The 18056-nt window shown below is 45.7% G+C and overlaps 1 protein-coding gene across 4 annotated transcripts in view; it reads left to right on the forward strand.

Moving 5' to 3' along the window:
- PRICKLE2 (prickle planar cell polarity protein 2) overlaps nt 1-16184 on the forward strand; it is a 342745-nt gene extending 326561 nt beyond the window's left edge. For all 4 annotated transcript variants that reach the window (XM_070360545.1, XM_070360548.1, XM_070360546.1 and 1 more), the window contains one exon: nt 10015-16184. In XM_070360545.1, coding sequence (XP_070216646.1) covers nt 10015-10889 — 875 coding nt within the window. In that variant the 3' untranslated portion in view covers nt 10890-16184. The remainder of the gene's footprint in view (nt 1-10014) is intronic.
- The last annotated feature ends 1872 nt before the right edge of the window (nt 16185-18056 follow it).

An 18056-nucleotide genomic window follows, 5' to 3' on the forward strand; every position in this document is an offset into this window, starting at 1 on the left:
TGCGAAGCCAGTGCTTTTCTCCACCGCCCTCTGCTCCTTCTGGGCGTTTCCTCAGTGCTGCCCGCAAGCATGGGCAGGATGCTCTCAAACCCCCAATGACCTAGAAGAAGCCCCCTCTGGTTCCTGGTCACCCCCTGGCCTGGTGCCTGCTGCTCTCCTCTTGCTCACTGTGCTCTAGCCCTTCTGTCACTTCTCAGAGCACCTGGAACTTTCTCTGGTACAAAATATTCTCATTCCTCTGCCTAGAATACTTCCCCCACCAAACTCTTGGTTTGACTGGCTCCTTCGCTTCCTCTATGTCGGATCCTCATTATCACCAACACAGGGCTCTCCGCCAGCACTCTGTCTAGGGAGGACCAGTCTTTAATTCTGCATCTAAGCCTCGCATTTCTTCCTTGCCTCCTAATGACTTGTAATAGCTGTAACGGTGTGTGATTCAGTCAATCTGCTTTTCCTGTACGGTGGAATATTCCTGTGAGGTGCTGTCTGAAAGGGCCTTGTTCACAGTAGCACTCACAGTGCCCAGCAGCAGCAGGGCTTCAGCAAAAACCCTTTTGAAGAAACCATGTGTTTCTGGTCCCTGGCTGCCCGCTCTCTACCACAAGGGAGCCGTTTTGCTTCTGCCTCCCGTGGAGTCAAGTGTTTCCTGAACAAATACTCCAGTGTGGTCTGCTTGGTGACTGGGGCTGATGGCTTCTGGAAAGCAGTAAGGGGCCAGTGTGAGCTCAGAGCAAACGCCAGCTAGTCATCATCAACTGGTTCAAATTTTCTGCTCATCTTTTCAGTTAGCCATCGGCTTTGTGGCCACACAGCCACCACAATCCCCCACGGAGCTGAGGAGGAGTGAAAATTGACCCCACGTGTTTCAAAGAGTGCTGTCTCCTGATTTTCCCCTTCGCTACCTTTTATGCGTCTGTCTGTTATGGGGGTGAGTGTATCAGAAAGTTAATGCACAAGTGAGCAGGTAGAAGGCTAGCGACTTCCAGTCCAAGCCCATGTTTTGATCTTGATCAGGCTCGTCCTGGTTGACTATACTGGGTCTGTCAGATCTGAGACTTGACTCAAGTCCTATTGTGATGCTGGTCACTTCCGGACCACACTGGTTCAAAGGCTTGTTCCTCCCATAGTGCTGTCCACTGGGAAAGCCAGAATTAGTCATGGCCTTCTCTGGGACCAGCTGGTCTTCGATTTCGGGACCAGTTTCCCTGTGCATCAGGAATGAGGAAGTGACCCGCTCTCCCCTCCCCTCCCCCATAGCAGCTGATAAAGGAAATTGTTTCAAGTCTCCCTGGTACCATGGAAACAGATGGCAGACGCGTGGCCTGTGTACACTTACAACCTGCTGGTCACTTGGGACCTGCTCGATGGGCAGACCACCAAGGGAAGAAAGGAAGGTGTGCCCAGGGCTCGAGATTTCAAAGCTTCAAATGGGGGAGGGAGGTAAGACAGCCAAGGCCTGGAGCTCAGGGAACTCCTGAAACCCACCCAGGGAAGGACAGGCTGTCAGGAGTAGGTTTGTTGAGAGGAGTTTAGAGAGAAAACAGCTTGGCAGTTCCCTGATTTGGGAGACACCCCGCCTGGGGGAACACATTCTTCCCTCTTCAGAAAGTGGGTGTGTCTGCCCTGCCTGGTGGTCAGGCTTAACCCCGCTGCTCCCAAAGTGTCAAGGACTAGTCCCCCTCAGTCTGCCATCAGCTGCAGCTCCAGAATTAAAAGTGTTTGAGCAGCGTTTCTCCGTGGAGCTGAGTTCGTCCTCGAGACTGGGACGGTAAAGAATCTGTCCACAATGCAGGAGACCTGGGTTCAATCTGGGAGATTGAAGACCTGGGAGAGCCCCTGGAGAACGGAATGGCTACCCATTCCTGTATTCTTGCCTGGAGAATTCCATGGACAGAAGAGCCTGGTGGGCTACAGTCCATGGGGTTGCAAAGAATCAGACGCAGCCGAGCGACTAACACTTTGCACACTTTTCTCCATCGGGCTGTTTGTCCCCCAGGGTAGATTTGGCATTGTCTGGACACAGTTCGAGTTGTCGAAAGTGGAGTGGGGAGGGTGCTTTAGGCACCTAGGGCAGATGCTGCTTAACCTCCCACAATGCATAAGGCAGCGCCCCACCCCCCCTACCCCCGCCCCAGCACAGAGAATCATTCTGCCCCAGATGCAAATACTGCCAAGGTTGAGAAACCCTGGATCAGTGTCTCTGAAGGTATGGGCTTTTCTGGAGTAGAAGCTCCTGTAGTTGCAAGGAAGGATTGCCCTTGAAGTGCTGTCACAAGCCAGGCAGTGCTTCTCTAACCCTCAAGGGCATGAGAATCGGCACCAGAGGATCTTGTGTGAATGCAGATTCCGATTCTACAAGTCTGGATTGGCTGCTATTGTCCCTGGTCCGCAGATCACATTTGGAAGAGCAAGCGGTTTTGAGTGCATTCATAATCTCCCCCTCCTTCCCTTCTCACTCTCCCTGTCTCTCCATCCCTGTTCCCCCAGCCTTCCCTGTCGTACTCTGTTCAAACCCTGTCACCTGGGAACATGTGGTGGTTAAACCGCACTGCCCAGATGACAGAGTCTCTCTAGCTGTTGCCAGTTTGAGGTTCAGGGTGTTGATGAAATCAGTCGACTTAGCTGGTTAAAAAAGAACCCAAGGGACCTGAGCAGACTACTCCCCAACACACACACTTAAGCAAGATGGTACCCCAAAGGCATTTTTTGCATGGTCTCAGACACTTAGCCTAGACAGAGCCCTTGACTTCGGGGATGCTCACACATGATACAGTTTCTCAGACCTTCCCGTTCTAAACCAGAGGTTGAAACTATTTCTAGAAAGGGCCAGATAAAAAGTATTATAAGCTTTGCAGGGCATGTAGTCTCGGTCACAGCGACTCACTCCTGCCACTGTAACAAGGAAGCAGCCATAGACAGCATGCAAATGACTAAGTGTAGTTGGTTTCCAATAAATCTTTATTTACAGAAATAAGTACATAGTGAGCTGGATTTAGCCCCTGAGCCATAGTTTGCAAGTCCCTATTCTAAACAGTTCCTTTTTCTTCACGTTTCTGCTTCAGAGAAAAAAGAAAGAAAGAAGAAAAAAAATCTGGAAAACCTAAATCACCAGTATGGGTTGTAAATAGAGGGCAAAAATGAGTAGATATTCTTTCTTTTACTGCATCAAAATGTGAATGCATCCTTCAAGTGGGCAGAACCATAATTTTCTCCCTATGCCAGTTGTTTTTTCTTTGTGGTTTTGTTTTCATTTTGTTTTTGCTGGGGTTGAGAGGGATTAGAAAGGGCAATAAATAAGGAACAGCAAGAGGTACCAAAAGAACTGCCAGTGCGTTTAAGTCTGCATTTTCTTTTTTCTGTGCTTCAGCAAATACTTTCTACCCTTAGGATCAGTGGAGGGAGGGGGCACCACAAAGATTGCCTTTCTCTTCCATCAGGCCCAAAGCTTTCTTTGAAGGAATTGATTTTTTGCATCGTCACTGGCTTCTGTTAAAACCTCCTGTTTGCAGTGAGGGGGCATTGCTTGGACAGAAACGCTTGAGTGTGGCTTAAAGCGCCTGGCTGCATTTTCCAGTTGACAGTTTAACCGTAGGGAACCGCAGGCTAAATTCAATACTGACCTCTCTTTGTTGGGGCACGTCCTGTGGGACCTGAGGGAAACCCACAGCCCCTGCGGTGTGTGGACGTTTCTTTTGCTCCTGGCCATGCTCACCCCAGGGATAAAGATAAATCGCAGCGTTTAACTCCCCAGTCACCATCTAGAGCTTCTCACAAAGGTCGCTTTATTTGGAGAGGAAAAAACTCTGTCTGTTAATAAGACAGGGTGCCGCCGGAGGGGAAAGTGACTTGGCATCTGTGTCTCTGGCTGTGTGGTGGGATCTTCTGCCAGGGTCTCCAGGACTTGCTGGGACCCTGACAATGCCAGTGTTAAGTGTGGGGTCAGACCGTGGATTTCCGCTGGAGCTCTGGGGAGCTCTGAGTGCAGTTTCTGCCTCCTGTACACATACGCATAGCTGTGCTCATTCACACGCACGCACGCACGCACGCACGCGCACACACAGAGTCATGGCTTGGGCAGCAAAAAAAAGTACATTTATTGCAGGAGAACTGAGGGGCATCAAGAGCCCCATTCAAGTAGATTGTACTGATGTGCTTTAAAAAAAAATACACACACATTTCCCTTCTTTTTAAAGCTATTTTTAAACATTATTTTTGACTGCACTGGGTCTTTGTTGTGACGCACGGGCTTCTCACTGAGTGGCTTCTCCTGTGGTAGAACACAGGCTGTATGGCACGTGGGCTCAGTTGCCCCGTGGCATGTGGGATCTCCCAGAGCAGAACCCGTGTCCTCTGCATTGGCAAGTGGACTCTTAACCATTGGACCACCAGGGAAGTCCTGATGTGCATTGTTCTGACACTGAGTCTCATGCTACATGGAGAGTGTGCGCTCTTTCATGGGGAACTTTTAGGCCTTGTTTACTTTCTTCCCATGCATCGAACACCAGGTGCTGAGATCGGGGCTAGAAAGCAGGAACCAGCTCTGGCCCTCTTGATGCTTATAGGCTGGTCATATAGAGATGGACAGAGAATCAAAACTACACAAATTTATGGCAGTTGTGACAGGGCTTAAAAATGACATTTTTCTCAGCTAATCATCACCACAGCTTGTGAATTCAGGTACTGTGTTATGCCCATTTTACAGATGCATCTCAAGAGGTCTCAAAGTTGACCCAAGTCCCCTCTCCAGTTCTGCTCAGAATTGGTTCTCGAGTTGCCTCTTCATTGAAATATGAATCTATTCACACACAGTACAGTCTCAGAAATGCATGACTTTGGGGCTTATAAGAGGCAGGTTCAGGAAAACAGCATACAGTATTTGCTAGATTATTTCTCCTGACCCTAATTTCATTCCAGGGCTTGAGTAGAAAGCCCAGCAAAAAACATCACACCCTCCTCCATAGCTTTTGTTTCTCAGTGTGATTTTTGAAGAATTTTTTTTCCTTCCTTACATTTATCTGCTCAGGCTAGTCATTCATCATCTTGCATTGCTCTCCTCTCCTCTCCGCCTTCGGATTGGGGAGGTTCTGGAAGTGATTAGGCTGTTGTAAATCAGCTTTTATGATGTGCACGTCACCGATAAGCAGTGCGGAAAGCAGGAGTCAGAGAACTCTACTCCTCTTGCCCTGACAATTATCCCAGTAATGACATTTAAATTTTTTTAAAAAGTGACTGAAAAGTACGATGCTTGGCAGAATAGTTGCTCAGTAGGCATATCCAGTGTTTAAATTGGGCTCTTTAATGAGAACACTGCATTATATTTACACCGTTTTATTGAGTTACAACACATATAAGGTAAAGCAAACTAACATTTAAACTGCACTTCAAGAAATTTTTCCATGTGCATTCTTTTATAATCATCACCCAGATCTAGGTGGAGAACATTCCTGTGCCTTGAATATCTCCCTTGCGCCCCCACCCATTCTGCTGACCTCTCCACCGCAGACAGCCTCAGCCTCTTCTTGAACTTCACATAAATGGACTTGTACTGCGTGGACCCTTGAGCCTGTGGGCATTTTCTGTGACATTCATCCATGTTGTCCAGTGTACATATTCACTCTCATTGTGTAATATTCTATCATAGCATGGTTTTTCAACCGGGGTAGTATTGACATTGGGGGCTGGATAATTCCTGGCCGTGGGGACTGTCCTGTGCGTTATAGGGTGTTCAGCAGCATCTCTCTGCTGCTGCTGCTAAGTCACTTCAATCATGTTCGACTCAGCAACCCCACGGACTGTAGCCCAACAGTCTCCTCTGTCCATGGTATTCTCCAGGCAAGAATACTGGAGTTGGTTGCCATGCCCTCCTCCAGGGGATCTTCCTGACCCAGAGATCAAACCTGAGTCTCTTACATCTCCTGCGTTGGCAGGAGGTTCTTTACTACTAGTGCACCTGGGAAGCCCCAGTAGTGTCCCCTATCCCTAGTAATTTCGCCTAGAATTGAAAACCATTGCATCATATCACTGTACTAGAATTTTAGGAAACTTTTTATATGGAAATAACTTCAAACTTGCTGAACAGCTGCAAAAATAGAACAAACAATACCCATAATGTATTTACCTAGATTTTTAACAGTTTACCCATTTGGTTTATTATTTGCACTGTCTTGCACACACACATCGGAGAAGGCAATGGCACCCCACTCCAGTACTCTTGCCTGGAAAATCCCATGGACGGAGGAGCCTGGTAGGCTGCAGTCCATGGGGTCGCTGAGAGTCGGGCACGACTGAGCGACTTCACTTTCACTTTGCACTTTCATGCATTGGAGAAGGAAAGTCAACCCACTCCAGTATTCTTGCCTGGAGAATCCCAGGGACAGAGGAGCCTGGCGGGCTGCTGTCTATGGGGTCGCACAGAGTCGGACACGACTGAAGTGACTTAGCAGCAGCAGCAGCAGCACACACACATACACACACACACACACACATACACACACACACAATGTACTTCTGAACCACTTGATAGCAAGTTGCACCTATCTTGGCCATTTACTACCGTATACTTCCATGTGTATTTCCCAAGAATAAGTTTCTTCTCAAACATGATCCCAATTATCAGTTAACCACAGAAAATTTAACATAATGCATTGATCAGTTGGCCCTATGTCCCAATTTTTGCCATTTAGGAGAAATAATCCATTACAGTGTTTATTTTTGCTTCAGTGCAGATTCCAGTCCAGGATTAGGGATTGTGTATAGTTGCTGTGATTCCTTAAGATCCTTTAGTCTAGAACGTTGACTCAGTCTTTGTCTTTTATGATACTGGATTTTCTTTAAAAAAGAAAAAAAAAACAGTGCTTTTTCTTCTTCATAGAATAGTCCTCACGTGGGGCTTATCTGGTCTTTCCTCCTGTATCCATTCAGGGTGTGTGCGTTCTTGATGGAACACTGCAGCAGTAGTGTGTCCTCCTTCAACCACCCCATCGGGAGGGGCATGATGGTGATGGAAACTCATTGGTAATGGAGGTAGTCAACAGTGTTGCCTGATTTCTCCTCTGCAGAGTTACTTAATTTTGCCTTACAGAGGATAAGCAATATGTGGGGAAACATTGACACCGTGCAAATATCCTGCTCTCCAAGCAAAATTTACCCAAGTTGAGCAGATTTCACGTCTTGCATGAGCCAGTCTTTACCTATAATAGTTAGAAAATGATGATCTTCCAAATCCAGTACTCTTTCTGTATGTGCACCCCATTCTGTTGTACACAAAACCCACTCTTTCCCCCATTTATTTATTGGTGTTTTTATTTGTTATCAGTATGGATTCAGGAATTCTAATTTTTCCAGTGGTTTATAAATCATTACAGTTTTAATGCTCAAATTGCTCAGCTTTAGCTGGTGGGATCCCTTTGAAGTTGGGACCTGTGTTCTTCTGAAAACCTCCCCCCTTCATTTTTCAGTCTTAAACACTTCCTTACCTTTCAGTACATAACAAGATGTTCCACGCTCATCTTTGTCCTTCCTTTCTCCAATCCTGGAATTATCCATTTCTCCAAAAAAGTCCTGTCTAAATCCTTATAATGGGGAATGTAGAAAATACCACAGTTTATTTATCCTTTCTCCTGTTAACTGACATTTAAATTGTTTCTGGTTCTGGACTAATATAAGGAAAGCTTCACTTAATACCCTTGTGCATTTTTTGGACCCATAAACTGATTTCCATTGGGCATGTAATCAGGAGTGGCAATGGAAAGTTACAGAACAACAAGGACAGGGAACTGTATTCAGTATCTTACAGTAACCTGCATTGGAAAAGAATTATATATTAGAATATATAATTTATATATATCTGTATATATGTGAAGAGTCTAGAAAGAATTTATATATATATGAAACAATATTTAACAGAATCACTTTGCTAAACACCTGAATCATTGTAAATCAATTATGCTACAGTTTAATAAATAAATAAATAAAAAGGAAGCATAGAATCTCCACTCTGGTTATATACCCAACAGAAATGAGTACACTAAGATCACCAAAAAAAGTAACACAAGTATTTAAAGCAACTGATTCATAATTCATATATATACATACACACACATACATATATGTATGTATATTTAGTTTTGGGCTTCCCAGGTGGCTCAGTGGTAAAGAATTTGCCTGCCAATGCAAGAGACGCAGGATTGATCCCTGGGTTGGCAGGATCCCCTGGAGAAGGAAATGGCAACCCACGCTAGTATTCTTGCCTGGGAAATACCATGGACAGAGGAGCCTGGCGGGCTACAGTCAATAGTGTCACAAAAGAGTCGGACATGACTTTGCAACTAAAATAACAACAACATATTTAGCTTTAGTAGGTATTGCTTCCCAATGGCATTCATGGTAAAGAACCTAACTGCTAGTGCAGCAGACTGAAGAGATGTGGGTTCGATCCCTGGGTCGGGAAGATCTCCTGGAGAAGGAAATGGCAACCCACTCCAGTATTCTTGCCTGGGAATCCCAGGGACAGAGGAGCCTGGCGGGCTACAGTCCTTGGGGTTGCAAAAAGTCGGACGTGACTGAGCGCGCGCGTGCGCGCGCGCACACACACACACACACACACACACACACACACACACACACTGCTAAGTAGTGTTTCACAGTGCTCATAACATTAGTTTTGTGCGGGAGAGAAAGTCGTTGGCCCCAGTAGGTGGGGAGGAGTAATCAGTGGGAGGGGTTATAATGGGCCAGTGCAATTCAAAGACATGTCGCCTGTGACCAGAAATGACAGAATTGCTGTTCTTTTTCATTGATAATGATCAAGAAATGCTGAGATTTTGCCACTTGGTCCATTCTTAAACTGCTTTTTTTTAGAAAGAGTGCTGTTTTTAAATGGACAAAATGTAAATTACTCTAGTCAAGAATCTCCTCCTACCTTCAAATTGCTTTTAGTCTCAATGATGGCAGTGACAGCACGTCAGGATTGCAGGGCTCCTGCTGTTCGAGAGCATTAGGATCACTGCTTGCCCCCATCCCCACCCCAGAGTCCTACTGACATCTCTGACTGCTAGGTGTCCGTTTGGAATCTTGGAACAGTCATCTACTAAACAGCCTGAGAGGATAAATATCCCTCTGTCTACTTCCAGGGAGTCAGTTGGTTTTCAAGATATCTGGGATAGAGGCCAAGGGACAGCAGGCAGACCAGGAAATTACTGGAGGCTAAAGGTGGAAGTGCGGAGAAGGCAATGGCAACCCACTCCAGTACTCTTGTCCATGGGGTCGCTAGGAGTCGGACACGACTGAGCGACTTCACTTTCACGCATTGGAGAAGGAAATGGCAACCCACTCCAGTACTCTTGTCCATGGGGTCGCTAGGAGTCGGACACGACTGAGCGACTTCACTTTCACGCATTGGAGAAGGAAATGGCAACCCACTCCAGTGTTCTTGCCTGGAGAATCCCAGGGACGGGGGAGCCTGGTGGGCTGCCGTCTCTGGGTTCGCACAGAGTCGGACACGACTGAAGCGACTTAGCAGCAGCAGCAAAGGTGGAAGTGAGGTGGTCCAGTACTATAGGACTCGGCTCTAGGCTCAGTGTTGCTAGGAAGTATTTGGGCATGGCTCTGCCTCTGAAGCTTAAAGGTTCTTTGTCCAGAGAACTTATAGATAAATCATCATTAGAACCAAAGAGGTGATTGAAGCACTTTGGAAAGTGAAATTCTGAACAGAGGAAACATTGTATATAAGATACACCGAAAGGCTCCTAAGTAATTTTGATGAAACTTTGGAGGCATGACTAGTCAAAAAAAAAAGCTTTTTAACCAGGTGCCCCCTCTAGGTGGACGCTGGCCCACTGACAGTGGGGAGAGCCCTCCTGCATACTTGCTGAGCAAGCTTTTGTGCAGAGTACAACTGTGTGACGGTTTGCAGCGACCCTGGTTAGATGACCTTTTCGGTGACCCGTGGCGATGGAATCCTCATCACTGCACATTTGTATTAACTTCCGTGAACCTCTCCTCTGTCTCCCTCAGGCCTCTCCGCGGATGGTGGCGCCAAGCGCCAGGAGCACCTCTCTCGGTTTTCCATGCCAGATCTCAGCAAAGACTCTGGGATGAATGTGTCCGAGAAGCTGAGCAACATGGGCACGCTGAACTCGTCCATGCAGTTCCGCAGCGCTGAGTCGGTTCGCAGCCTGCTGTCCGCTCAGCAGTACCAGGAGATGGAGGGCAACCTCCACCCGCTCAGCACCCCGATCAGGTACAGAGACCTGCAGGCGCACGGAAGGATGCATCAGAGCTTTGATTTCGATGGGGGGATGGCGGGCAGCAAGCTGCCGGGGGCAGAGGGCGTGAGGATCCAGCCCATGAGCGAGCGCACGCGGAGGAGAGCCAGTTCGCGCGAAGACAACCGCCGCTTTCGGCCCCACCGGTCTCGGCGATCCCGACGCTCTCGCTCAGACAACGCCCTCCACCTGGCCGGCGAGCGCGAGGCCCTCTCTCAGTTAAAGGAGAGACCCCCCCTGAGAGCCAGGGAGGACTATGATCAGTTCGTGCGCCAGCGGAGCTTCCAGGAGAGCCTGGGCCAGGGGTCCCGGCGGGACCTGTATGGCCGGTGCCCCCGGACCGTGTCGGACCTGGCTCTGCAGAATGCCTTTGGGGAGCGCTGGGGCCCCTACTTCGCTGAGTACGATTGGTGTTCCACCTGCTCCTCCTCCTCCGAATCTGACAACGAGGGCTATTTCCTAGGAGAACCCATCCCCCAGCCCGCCCACCTGCGATATGTCACCAGTGATGAGTTACTGCACAAATACAGCTCCTATGGCCTCCCCAAGTCTTCCACACTAGGTGGCAGGGGACAGTTGCACAGCAGGAAAAGACAGAAGAGCAAAAACTGTATCATTTCTTAATCCAATGGGGAGTCAGGGAGTGGGGGAAGATGGGAGCTAAGAATGTAGATTCAGAAACTTGCACTGTTGGAAATTTTAAAGCGCTTTGGGGGTGGGGGGGTCCAGGGAGAGATGAGAGGAGCTCTCCCTTGATGGAGGCAAGGTTACCTATTGACTCCATAGGTAGTCACAGTTCTTGGCATGTTGAACATTATTTGCACATTTCACTTTGGAAACGCTGTAGGCTCAACGGAGGCCAGGGTTGGTCACCTCTTTCTCCGACCGTCTGTGTTGAGTTGCCACTGGCAAGATGGCAAAATTGTTTCCTGCTCGCTTATATATATATACATACACACACACACACACACACACATATATATATATATATAGCCTCTCTGGTTTTCTTCCTTTTAGGATCCTTTTTCCAGTAAGTAATTTGTTTATTAGCCAGGACCCCACACTAAGTTATTTACATGTCCATTGTAAATGCAATGTAAATGAGAGTTCTGATAAAATATTTTTGTATTTTGTAATATCAAAGGAATTTCTATATCGTAGGACTCAGTGGAGCCTTGCATGCACATCTAGCATTGTCTTTTGAGTAGTATTACAGGGTGGTCCAGGACCACTTTTTTTTTTTTTTTTTCCTTTTCTTTTTTCTATACAAATTTGTTACATGTCAGTGAGACCTTTTTCAAAGGATTTTATTCAATTTGGCTTTTTGTGGCTAAAAAAAAACTCACAAATTACCTGTTACACCCAAAACATTTGATGCTCCATCCATCTTAAGGAGCCATCCTTAAGTCTGCTCCCACCCTCAGTAGAATCTCTTCTCTACAAAGTGGTAGTAATTTTTTTTTTTTATAATTGCCAACGTAACTTCTGCCAATTAGAAAAACCAACCAGTGTCAGTCAAGTTCCGTGAAAAATGCCATCCCCGCTGGAAACACTGACGTTGCTCACCATTGATCTGTCCTGTGGGGAAAACAAAAGTGACTGTGCGTGGTGCCGTTGTGTGATGTCAGCATGACATTGTTTTGAGTGTGGCATTATTTCCTGGTGCTCGTTTCCTGGATTGTATTATCCGCTTTCCTTTACCAAGGCAGACAGAACAGCTGCCTTAGCCTGACAACCGGTTGTCCTCAGCGCAAATGAACTTCAGCTTTGGGAAATTCAGGCCAGAAAGGTTCCGAGGGGCTCTGGGAGTGATGGTGCTTTCTAGGTCGTAGGTCATATGTGGAGATGGAGGGCCGCTTCCACCCGCTCAGCACTCACGTCAGGTACACAGACCTGCAGGCGTGGAAGGATGCATCAAAGCTTTGACTTCGAGGGGATGGCAGGCAGCAAGCTGCCGAGGCTAAAGGGCACAAGAATCCAACCCACAGATCAAGGGTAGAGGCTGAAGGGGAATATGAAGGAAAGTCAGAGCAAAGAAGAACTTCCAGAAATGAAGTATAGGAGAGGTGAGAACCACCTTTGAACAACCCCTCGTGCTGGTGGGAAAAAAAAAACAAAACCCAGTTTAACTCATTCTGTAACCAGAGTATCTGGGTTGCCCAGAAAGATTGAGCTGCTCAGGAGATTTTGTGTTATGGTTCTGGAAAACAGATGTTGCTGAAAGAGAGGTTTCCGTTTTGAACTTTGGGGACCGTCGGTCAGATAGAAAATGAGCTCACAAGTGAGTGTGCTTAAAGAAGACATTTAACGGTTGTGTTGTTTATAGTAAACTAAAACCTCCTACCTAGCTTCGGTTAAGAGTGAAGCGCTTGCTTTTGCTTCCATTCTCCTCCTTCCCTTCACGGATTGTGGGTGAAGTGACCCATTGGGGGGCCCACCTGTAGTGAGATGTACTGTCAGTGTAGTGTGCAGTGTATCTCAGTGGCCATCTGCCATGGTGAGGTGAGCCTGGTCTCTTTTCAGTATAGTAGTTAATATTTTCTCGTGTTTTCTTATGCAGAGGATGTGGAAAGTGGCTTTTTAGACACCATCCCACATGGGTCTGGGGAAGGAAGGCTGTAAAGGATGTGGAAGTGGCACTCCATTCAGGATGTATTAAAATAATTTGCTTTTCAGGTATTTATATGACATTTGTCATTGTCACTGATGTTTTTGAAAAAGCGATGCAAATGTTGGTTGTGGCTGTTTTCCGCATGCTTTCTTCATATCTAAATGCTTCATTAATTATCCAAGCCTCTGGAGAATTAACTCTATTAAGTTTGTATAGTGAGTTTGTAAACTGCTTGGCAAACTGATAAAGACATAATGTATACCACCACGCTACCAACGTGGCAGGTTTCTGGTAGAAACCGGGCGAGTCCAATTTGGAGTTCTAAGTTTCTGGATTGATGAGAATAGAAAGGCATTTTGGAAAAAGAAAAGAGAGACAAAAAGTAGATCATTTAACTTAGCAAATAACTGAAAATAATGTCTGTCTTCCGTGGCCTGGAATCCAAGGAAAGAAATTCTCCTAGTAAACATTGTTTTCTTAATCTGTCCTTTTAAGAGTACCTCTTAACATTTCCCCAATGAGGCTTTGACCACCATCAGCAGAAAGAAGAAAGTGCCCTAGACACTGGCAACTGAGCAATATGCAAAGGGATGAGAGGAATAAGCAGTTTCAGATCTAGCTGCCCAGGGAACGTCCATCAGCTGAACTGGCCAGAGCTGGAGGTGTGGTGAGGTAGAAGCCTTAGGGCTTGCAGTCGAAAAAGCAAGATCACCTCCATCTTGTCCACCACTGCAGATGCCTCCTCCCCACCCTAGATGCAGCCAGGCACCCTGTGGAGATTGCTGGCAGAGGCCAGGTAAATCCTCATTGCAAGGATGGAACCTCCAAGGGAATGCCCGAGAGAGGGCAGGTTATCACTGTGTTGGGAATTCTGCCTCTTAGTGATAACTTACACCCAACATCCCAGAATCCCATTCCCCAAAATTCAGCACATTCCTTTCTGAGGCCAGATCTGGTCCTTACGTGATCATCACCAGAAGCTCTTACTTAGTCAAGCTTTCCTCCATGGCTGGGGCTTGCAGTCATCTCTTCTTAGATCATCATTTGATCTTTAATAGACTGTGTTTAGAAAAGTAAATCTTTTCCCTGTTGATTTTCTTCTCTCATGCTTTGGTTTGGTTTTTCTTCCTACCTCTCCTCGTATTGATCTTCTTATCTTTTGGATAAAACCACACTTTAGCATTCATTTCATTTCCTGTTGCTGCTCAGTTCATTGGCAACAGAACTGGCCCTTTCCCAAGTTAGAAGTCAGTGACAGTTTTCTGAATGGCCCTGCCAGTGCATATCAACCTTGATACTATGAGCAAATTTCTTAGCAGGCCGGTGGCATTCAGGTAGCCTCCCATCTGTCATAGCATTCTGGGATTTCTACCAAGTGTGAAGGTAAGTGAGGTCAGGGAAACCAAAAACATACTTCTCAGTTTTTGCCAATGTTCAAGGATGGGGGTGGTTTTTAGAGTTGGTTGTTTGGCCCTGTCCACCTATATTCACCTTCTGTCCACCCTCCACCAGCCCCACAAACAAGCAGTTTGTCATTTCTCATATGGCAACTGAGGGTAGCTCTTTTTCTTCCCCTTGTCCCATTCTATAGGATGTTTCTTCAATACAACAAGATTATATTTTCCTCTTCTGCAATAGCTTTCTGCTTCTTGGGTACCACTAGCCATTGTTGAGTTCAGGTGGGGATGTCTCTGCCATACCTATAATGTGGGCAGATAGAACCAGGGTACCCCTTCAGAGAGCGTGGATGCAGCCTCAGAAATCTTTGCAACACTCTAGCCAGCCAGGACCAGTTGATCCGAATGGATTTGCTTTGTCTGATAACAAATCTTACTCATGAACTGATTCTTCCTTGTGTTTCTACCCTGGGCTCTTTTGCCGTTTTCCCAAAACAGTTCACCATCTATTCAGGAAGCATCATCCATAAATCACTGTGCGATGCCAATCCCTATGCCCCTGTATTGCAGATGCTAAAGGAGGCTGACTTCTTTAGACTAAACAAAAATGTCTTTGGCCTCCTTTTCCATTTTCGGATTCTTGGCCAGTTATAAGCAATCTGTGTTTGCCATTTCACAGAGGTAAGATAAGAGTCTGTACCATTCTTTTCTAGTCCCACCTTCTAATAAAGAACAACACAAATACTTAAATTCCAAGGAGAAGTGCTCTTTGCATATTTCTCTCTAACAGAAACCAGATGCTAATGCATAAGAAGGAGGATCTATCTTTGACAAAGGAAAGTGGACGTTGAAATCAGTCATCTGAGGATTTCATGCCAGAAGGGTTGCTATCAGCAACTGTTTAGCACCTTCAGGGCTTTGACAAGGACTCTGCGGACAGCATTCCAGGTACAGAACTCAGCCAAGCCTCCTCTGCCAATCTTGAAGGCAGTTCCAGATTGCTGCCTTTTGAGGTATGTTTCTTAAAGCATGAGAGACGTGGAAATGAAGAGAGTTTTTGTCTTGCCTCCAGTGGTCAGTCCCTTTGGGGCCTCAGCAGACACCAGAGCCTGCTTGTCTGACTACTGGGAAGCAGTCATCAAGGTTAGAGTTGAAAAAAGATTGCAGTCTTTTTCCATTTTCTCAAAATAGAAGTTCCTTCAATACAAGACTCCCAAAAAGCATGACTTACTGTTGGGGGCTGTACTAGTTTATAAGCTTACTTCCTGCTTATAACTTTCCCCAAACTGGCTTGTCCCAACAGGAATCTAACATTGTGTTAGAAATTACTTCTGTGGTTTAGATACAGAATCCATGAGAGGGTAGGGGGAGTGTCTTATTCTATCCTGAGAGTTTTGAGATGTCCCTCACCCTACCAAGTATTTGGCCATTGATGTTCCATAGGTCGCTGACCAGGCCTTTTTAAATGTTTCAGAGAGAATTACTCAAGCCTTTCTAGTTAATTTCCATGTTTCTCCATAAAGTATTTGGTTCTATCCTGGACCCTGACTTCGCATTCTAAGGCCTGTGGGTCCTCCTTTTTCCCTAGCAGATGAGGACCTCGGCAGTTCTCCTGCTCCGAAACGCATTCTTTCCTATACAGGATCATTTTGTCCATCTTCTGCTTTAATTCCAAGCGCGTAAACAAAACCTCAAAGGGCCTGAGAAGGTAAGGCACACCAGAGTCTGTGTTGTGTGTCGGGTGTCAAGCTATTTGTTTAGAAGGTCTGCAGTGGACCTTTGGTGTGGGCTCTGCCAGAGACTGTTGTGAACACTTTGCTTGAGATCCGTGCCCTGTGAAATGGATATGATGTTTTACTGATGTCTGTAATACATTTGTAAACTTCCAATAAAATTTGAATAAACGAAATGTTGCCGTTCTTCTCAGTCTTCCATTACTTTCTAGGTTTTTGGAAGTCTTTGCCTTTGAGCATCTCAGCAAAGGAATAGAGAAGGTGCGCATGTCAGGAGAGGTGAGATTTGCTATGAAAGATGAACCTGATTGTTCAGATCAGGATTTCTCAACCTGGGCACTATCTGCATTTTGGTCCAGTCCATTCTTTGCGGCATAGAACCATCCTGTGTCTAGTAGGATGTTTAACAGTATTGCTGACCTGTGCTTATTAGATGCCCCAAGTTGTGACAACTAAAAATGTTTGCTCCCACCACACCCATTAGGGTATTTTTTAAAAAACGAAGAAGGAAAAAGAAAGTAACAAGTATGGGCATGGATGGGGAGAAGCTGGAACACTTTTGCACTACTGGTAAAAATATAAAGCAGTGCATCTTCTGTGGAAACAGTATGGTAGTTCCTCAAAAAAATTTAAAAAAGAACTACCATATGATCCAGCAATTCTGCTCCTGGGTATATACCCAAAATAATTGAAAACTGGGCTTCAAAGAGATAATTAGTACACCCGTGTTGATAGCATCATTCACGATAGCTAAAAGAGGCAACCCAAATGTCCACTGATGATGAGTGGATAAGCTAAATGTGATCCCAACGTACAATGAATTGTTCTTCATCCTTTGAAAGGGAGGAAATTATGACATATGCTGCAACATGGATAAACTTGAGGACCCTAAGCTGGGTGAAATAAGTCAGTCACAAAAAGATGTGTGTAATTCTGCCTTTACAAGCTACCTAAAGTGGTTAAATTCACAGGCACAAAGTGGTCGCCTGGGGCTGATAAGAGCTCCTGGGAAGATCTTCGAGTATACATTTTCTCTTTCCAAGATGAGAATTCTGGAGATTTGTTGTACAGCAATGTAAGTGTACTTACTACTGAACTGTATGTTCAACAGTGGCACATTTTATGTTATCTTTATTTTACCATGATTTAAAAAAAAAAAAAATCTCCACCCTTAGCTGAGTGTCCCCTGAGGACAGAAAACACTGCTGGTTGAGAACCACCAGTTAAAATGCTTTGTACCTTCTTAGTATCTTCATTCCTTGAGGATTCTTAAAACTGACTTCAACCCTGGGCCACACAGTTAATTTTCACTTATTAGCAGGAATTGAAACCAGCAGATGGCTGAAAATATTTGTATTCACTTATAAGCAAATAATAAGTGGATTGTGTGAAGAGTTCTATGCATGGCTGTTTTCTGGTTAGGATGCTATTAATACTGTCTGGGAGCCAAGACCAAAGCAGCATGTAAATTAGATTTCCGCATGTCTGATTCACAACATTTTGGAGCTGCTGGATACTACAATTGTTTATTCATTCACTCAGCAAATGTTATTGAGAACCTGCTCTGTGCTGGGCACTTAGAAAACAGCAGTGTATACAAAGCAAAGATCCCTATCCTAAAGAAGTTTGTGAACTTGACTTTCTACTAGATGAGAAATCTGGAACAGTAAGTAGTCCCACCCACCCTAAGCACAAGGACTTGGGAGCTGCAGATGGGAGTTATTATAAGCCCTTCTGAGAGCCTTTGGATGAAGGCTTTAGAGATGGCAGTGACTGTGTGTGTTCTGCTCACACACCCTCCTGGAGAGCATGCCCATCAGGCAACCATGGTTTCACTATATGAGCCCCCTCTTTCTGTGCCTCAACAAAACGATAGGAATCAAGAATGGCAGCCAACCCATAATCTGTAAGTGACCTAGCATGACGTCATAAAGTGGACCAATCAGCTTCTCTCTCTCAAGGTAAATTAAGAAATTCCATGTAAATTGGCACAGCCCCTATGGAATACAGTATGGAGGTTCCTCAAAAAAACTAAAAATATAGTTGCCAT

The sequence above is a fragment of the Bos mutus genome, chromosome 22 (genome assembly GCF_027580195.1).
Source record: "Bos mutus isolate GX-2022 chromosome 22, NWIPB_WYAK_1.1, whole genome shotgun sequence".
Lineage (NCBI taxonomy): Eukaryota > Metazoa > Chordata > Mammalia > Artiodactyla > Bovidae > Bos > Bos mutus.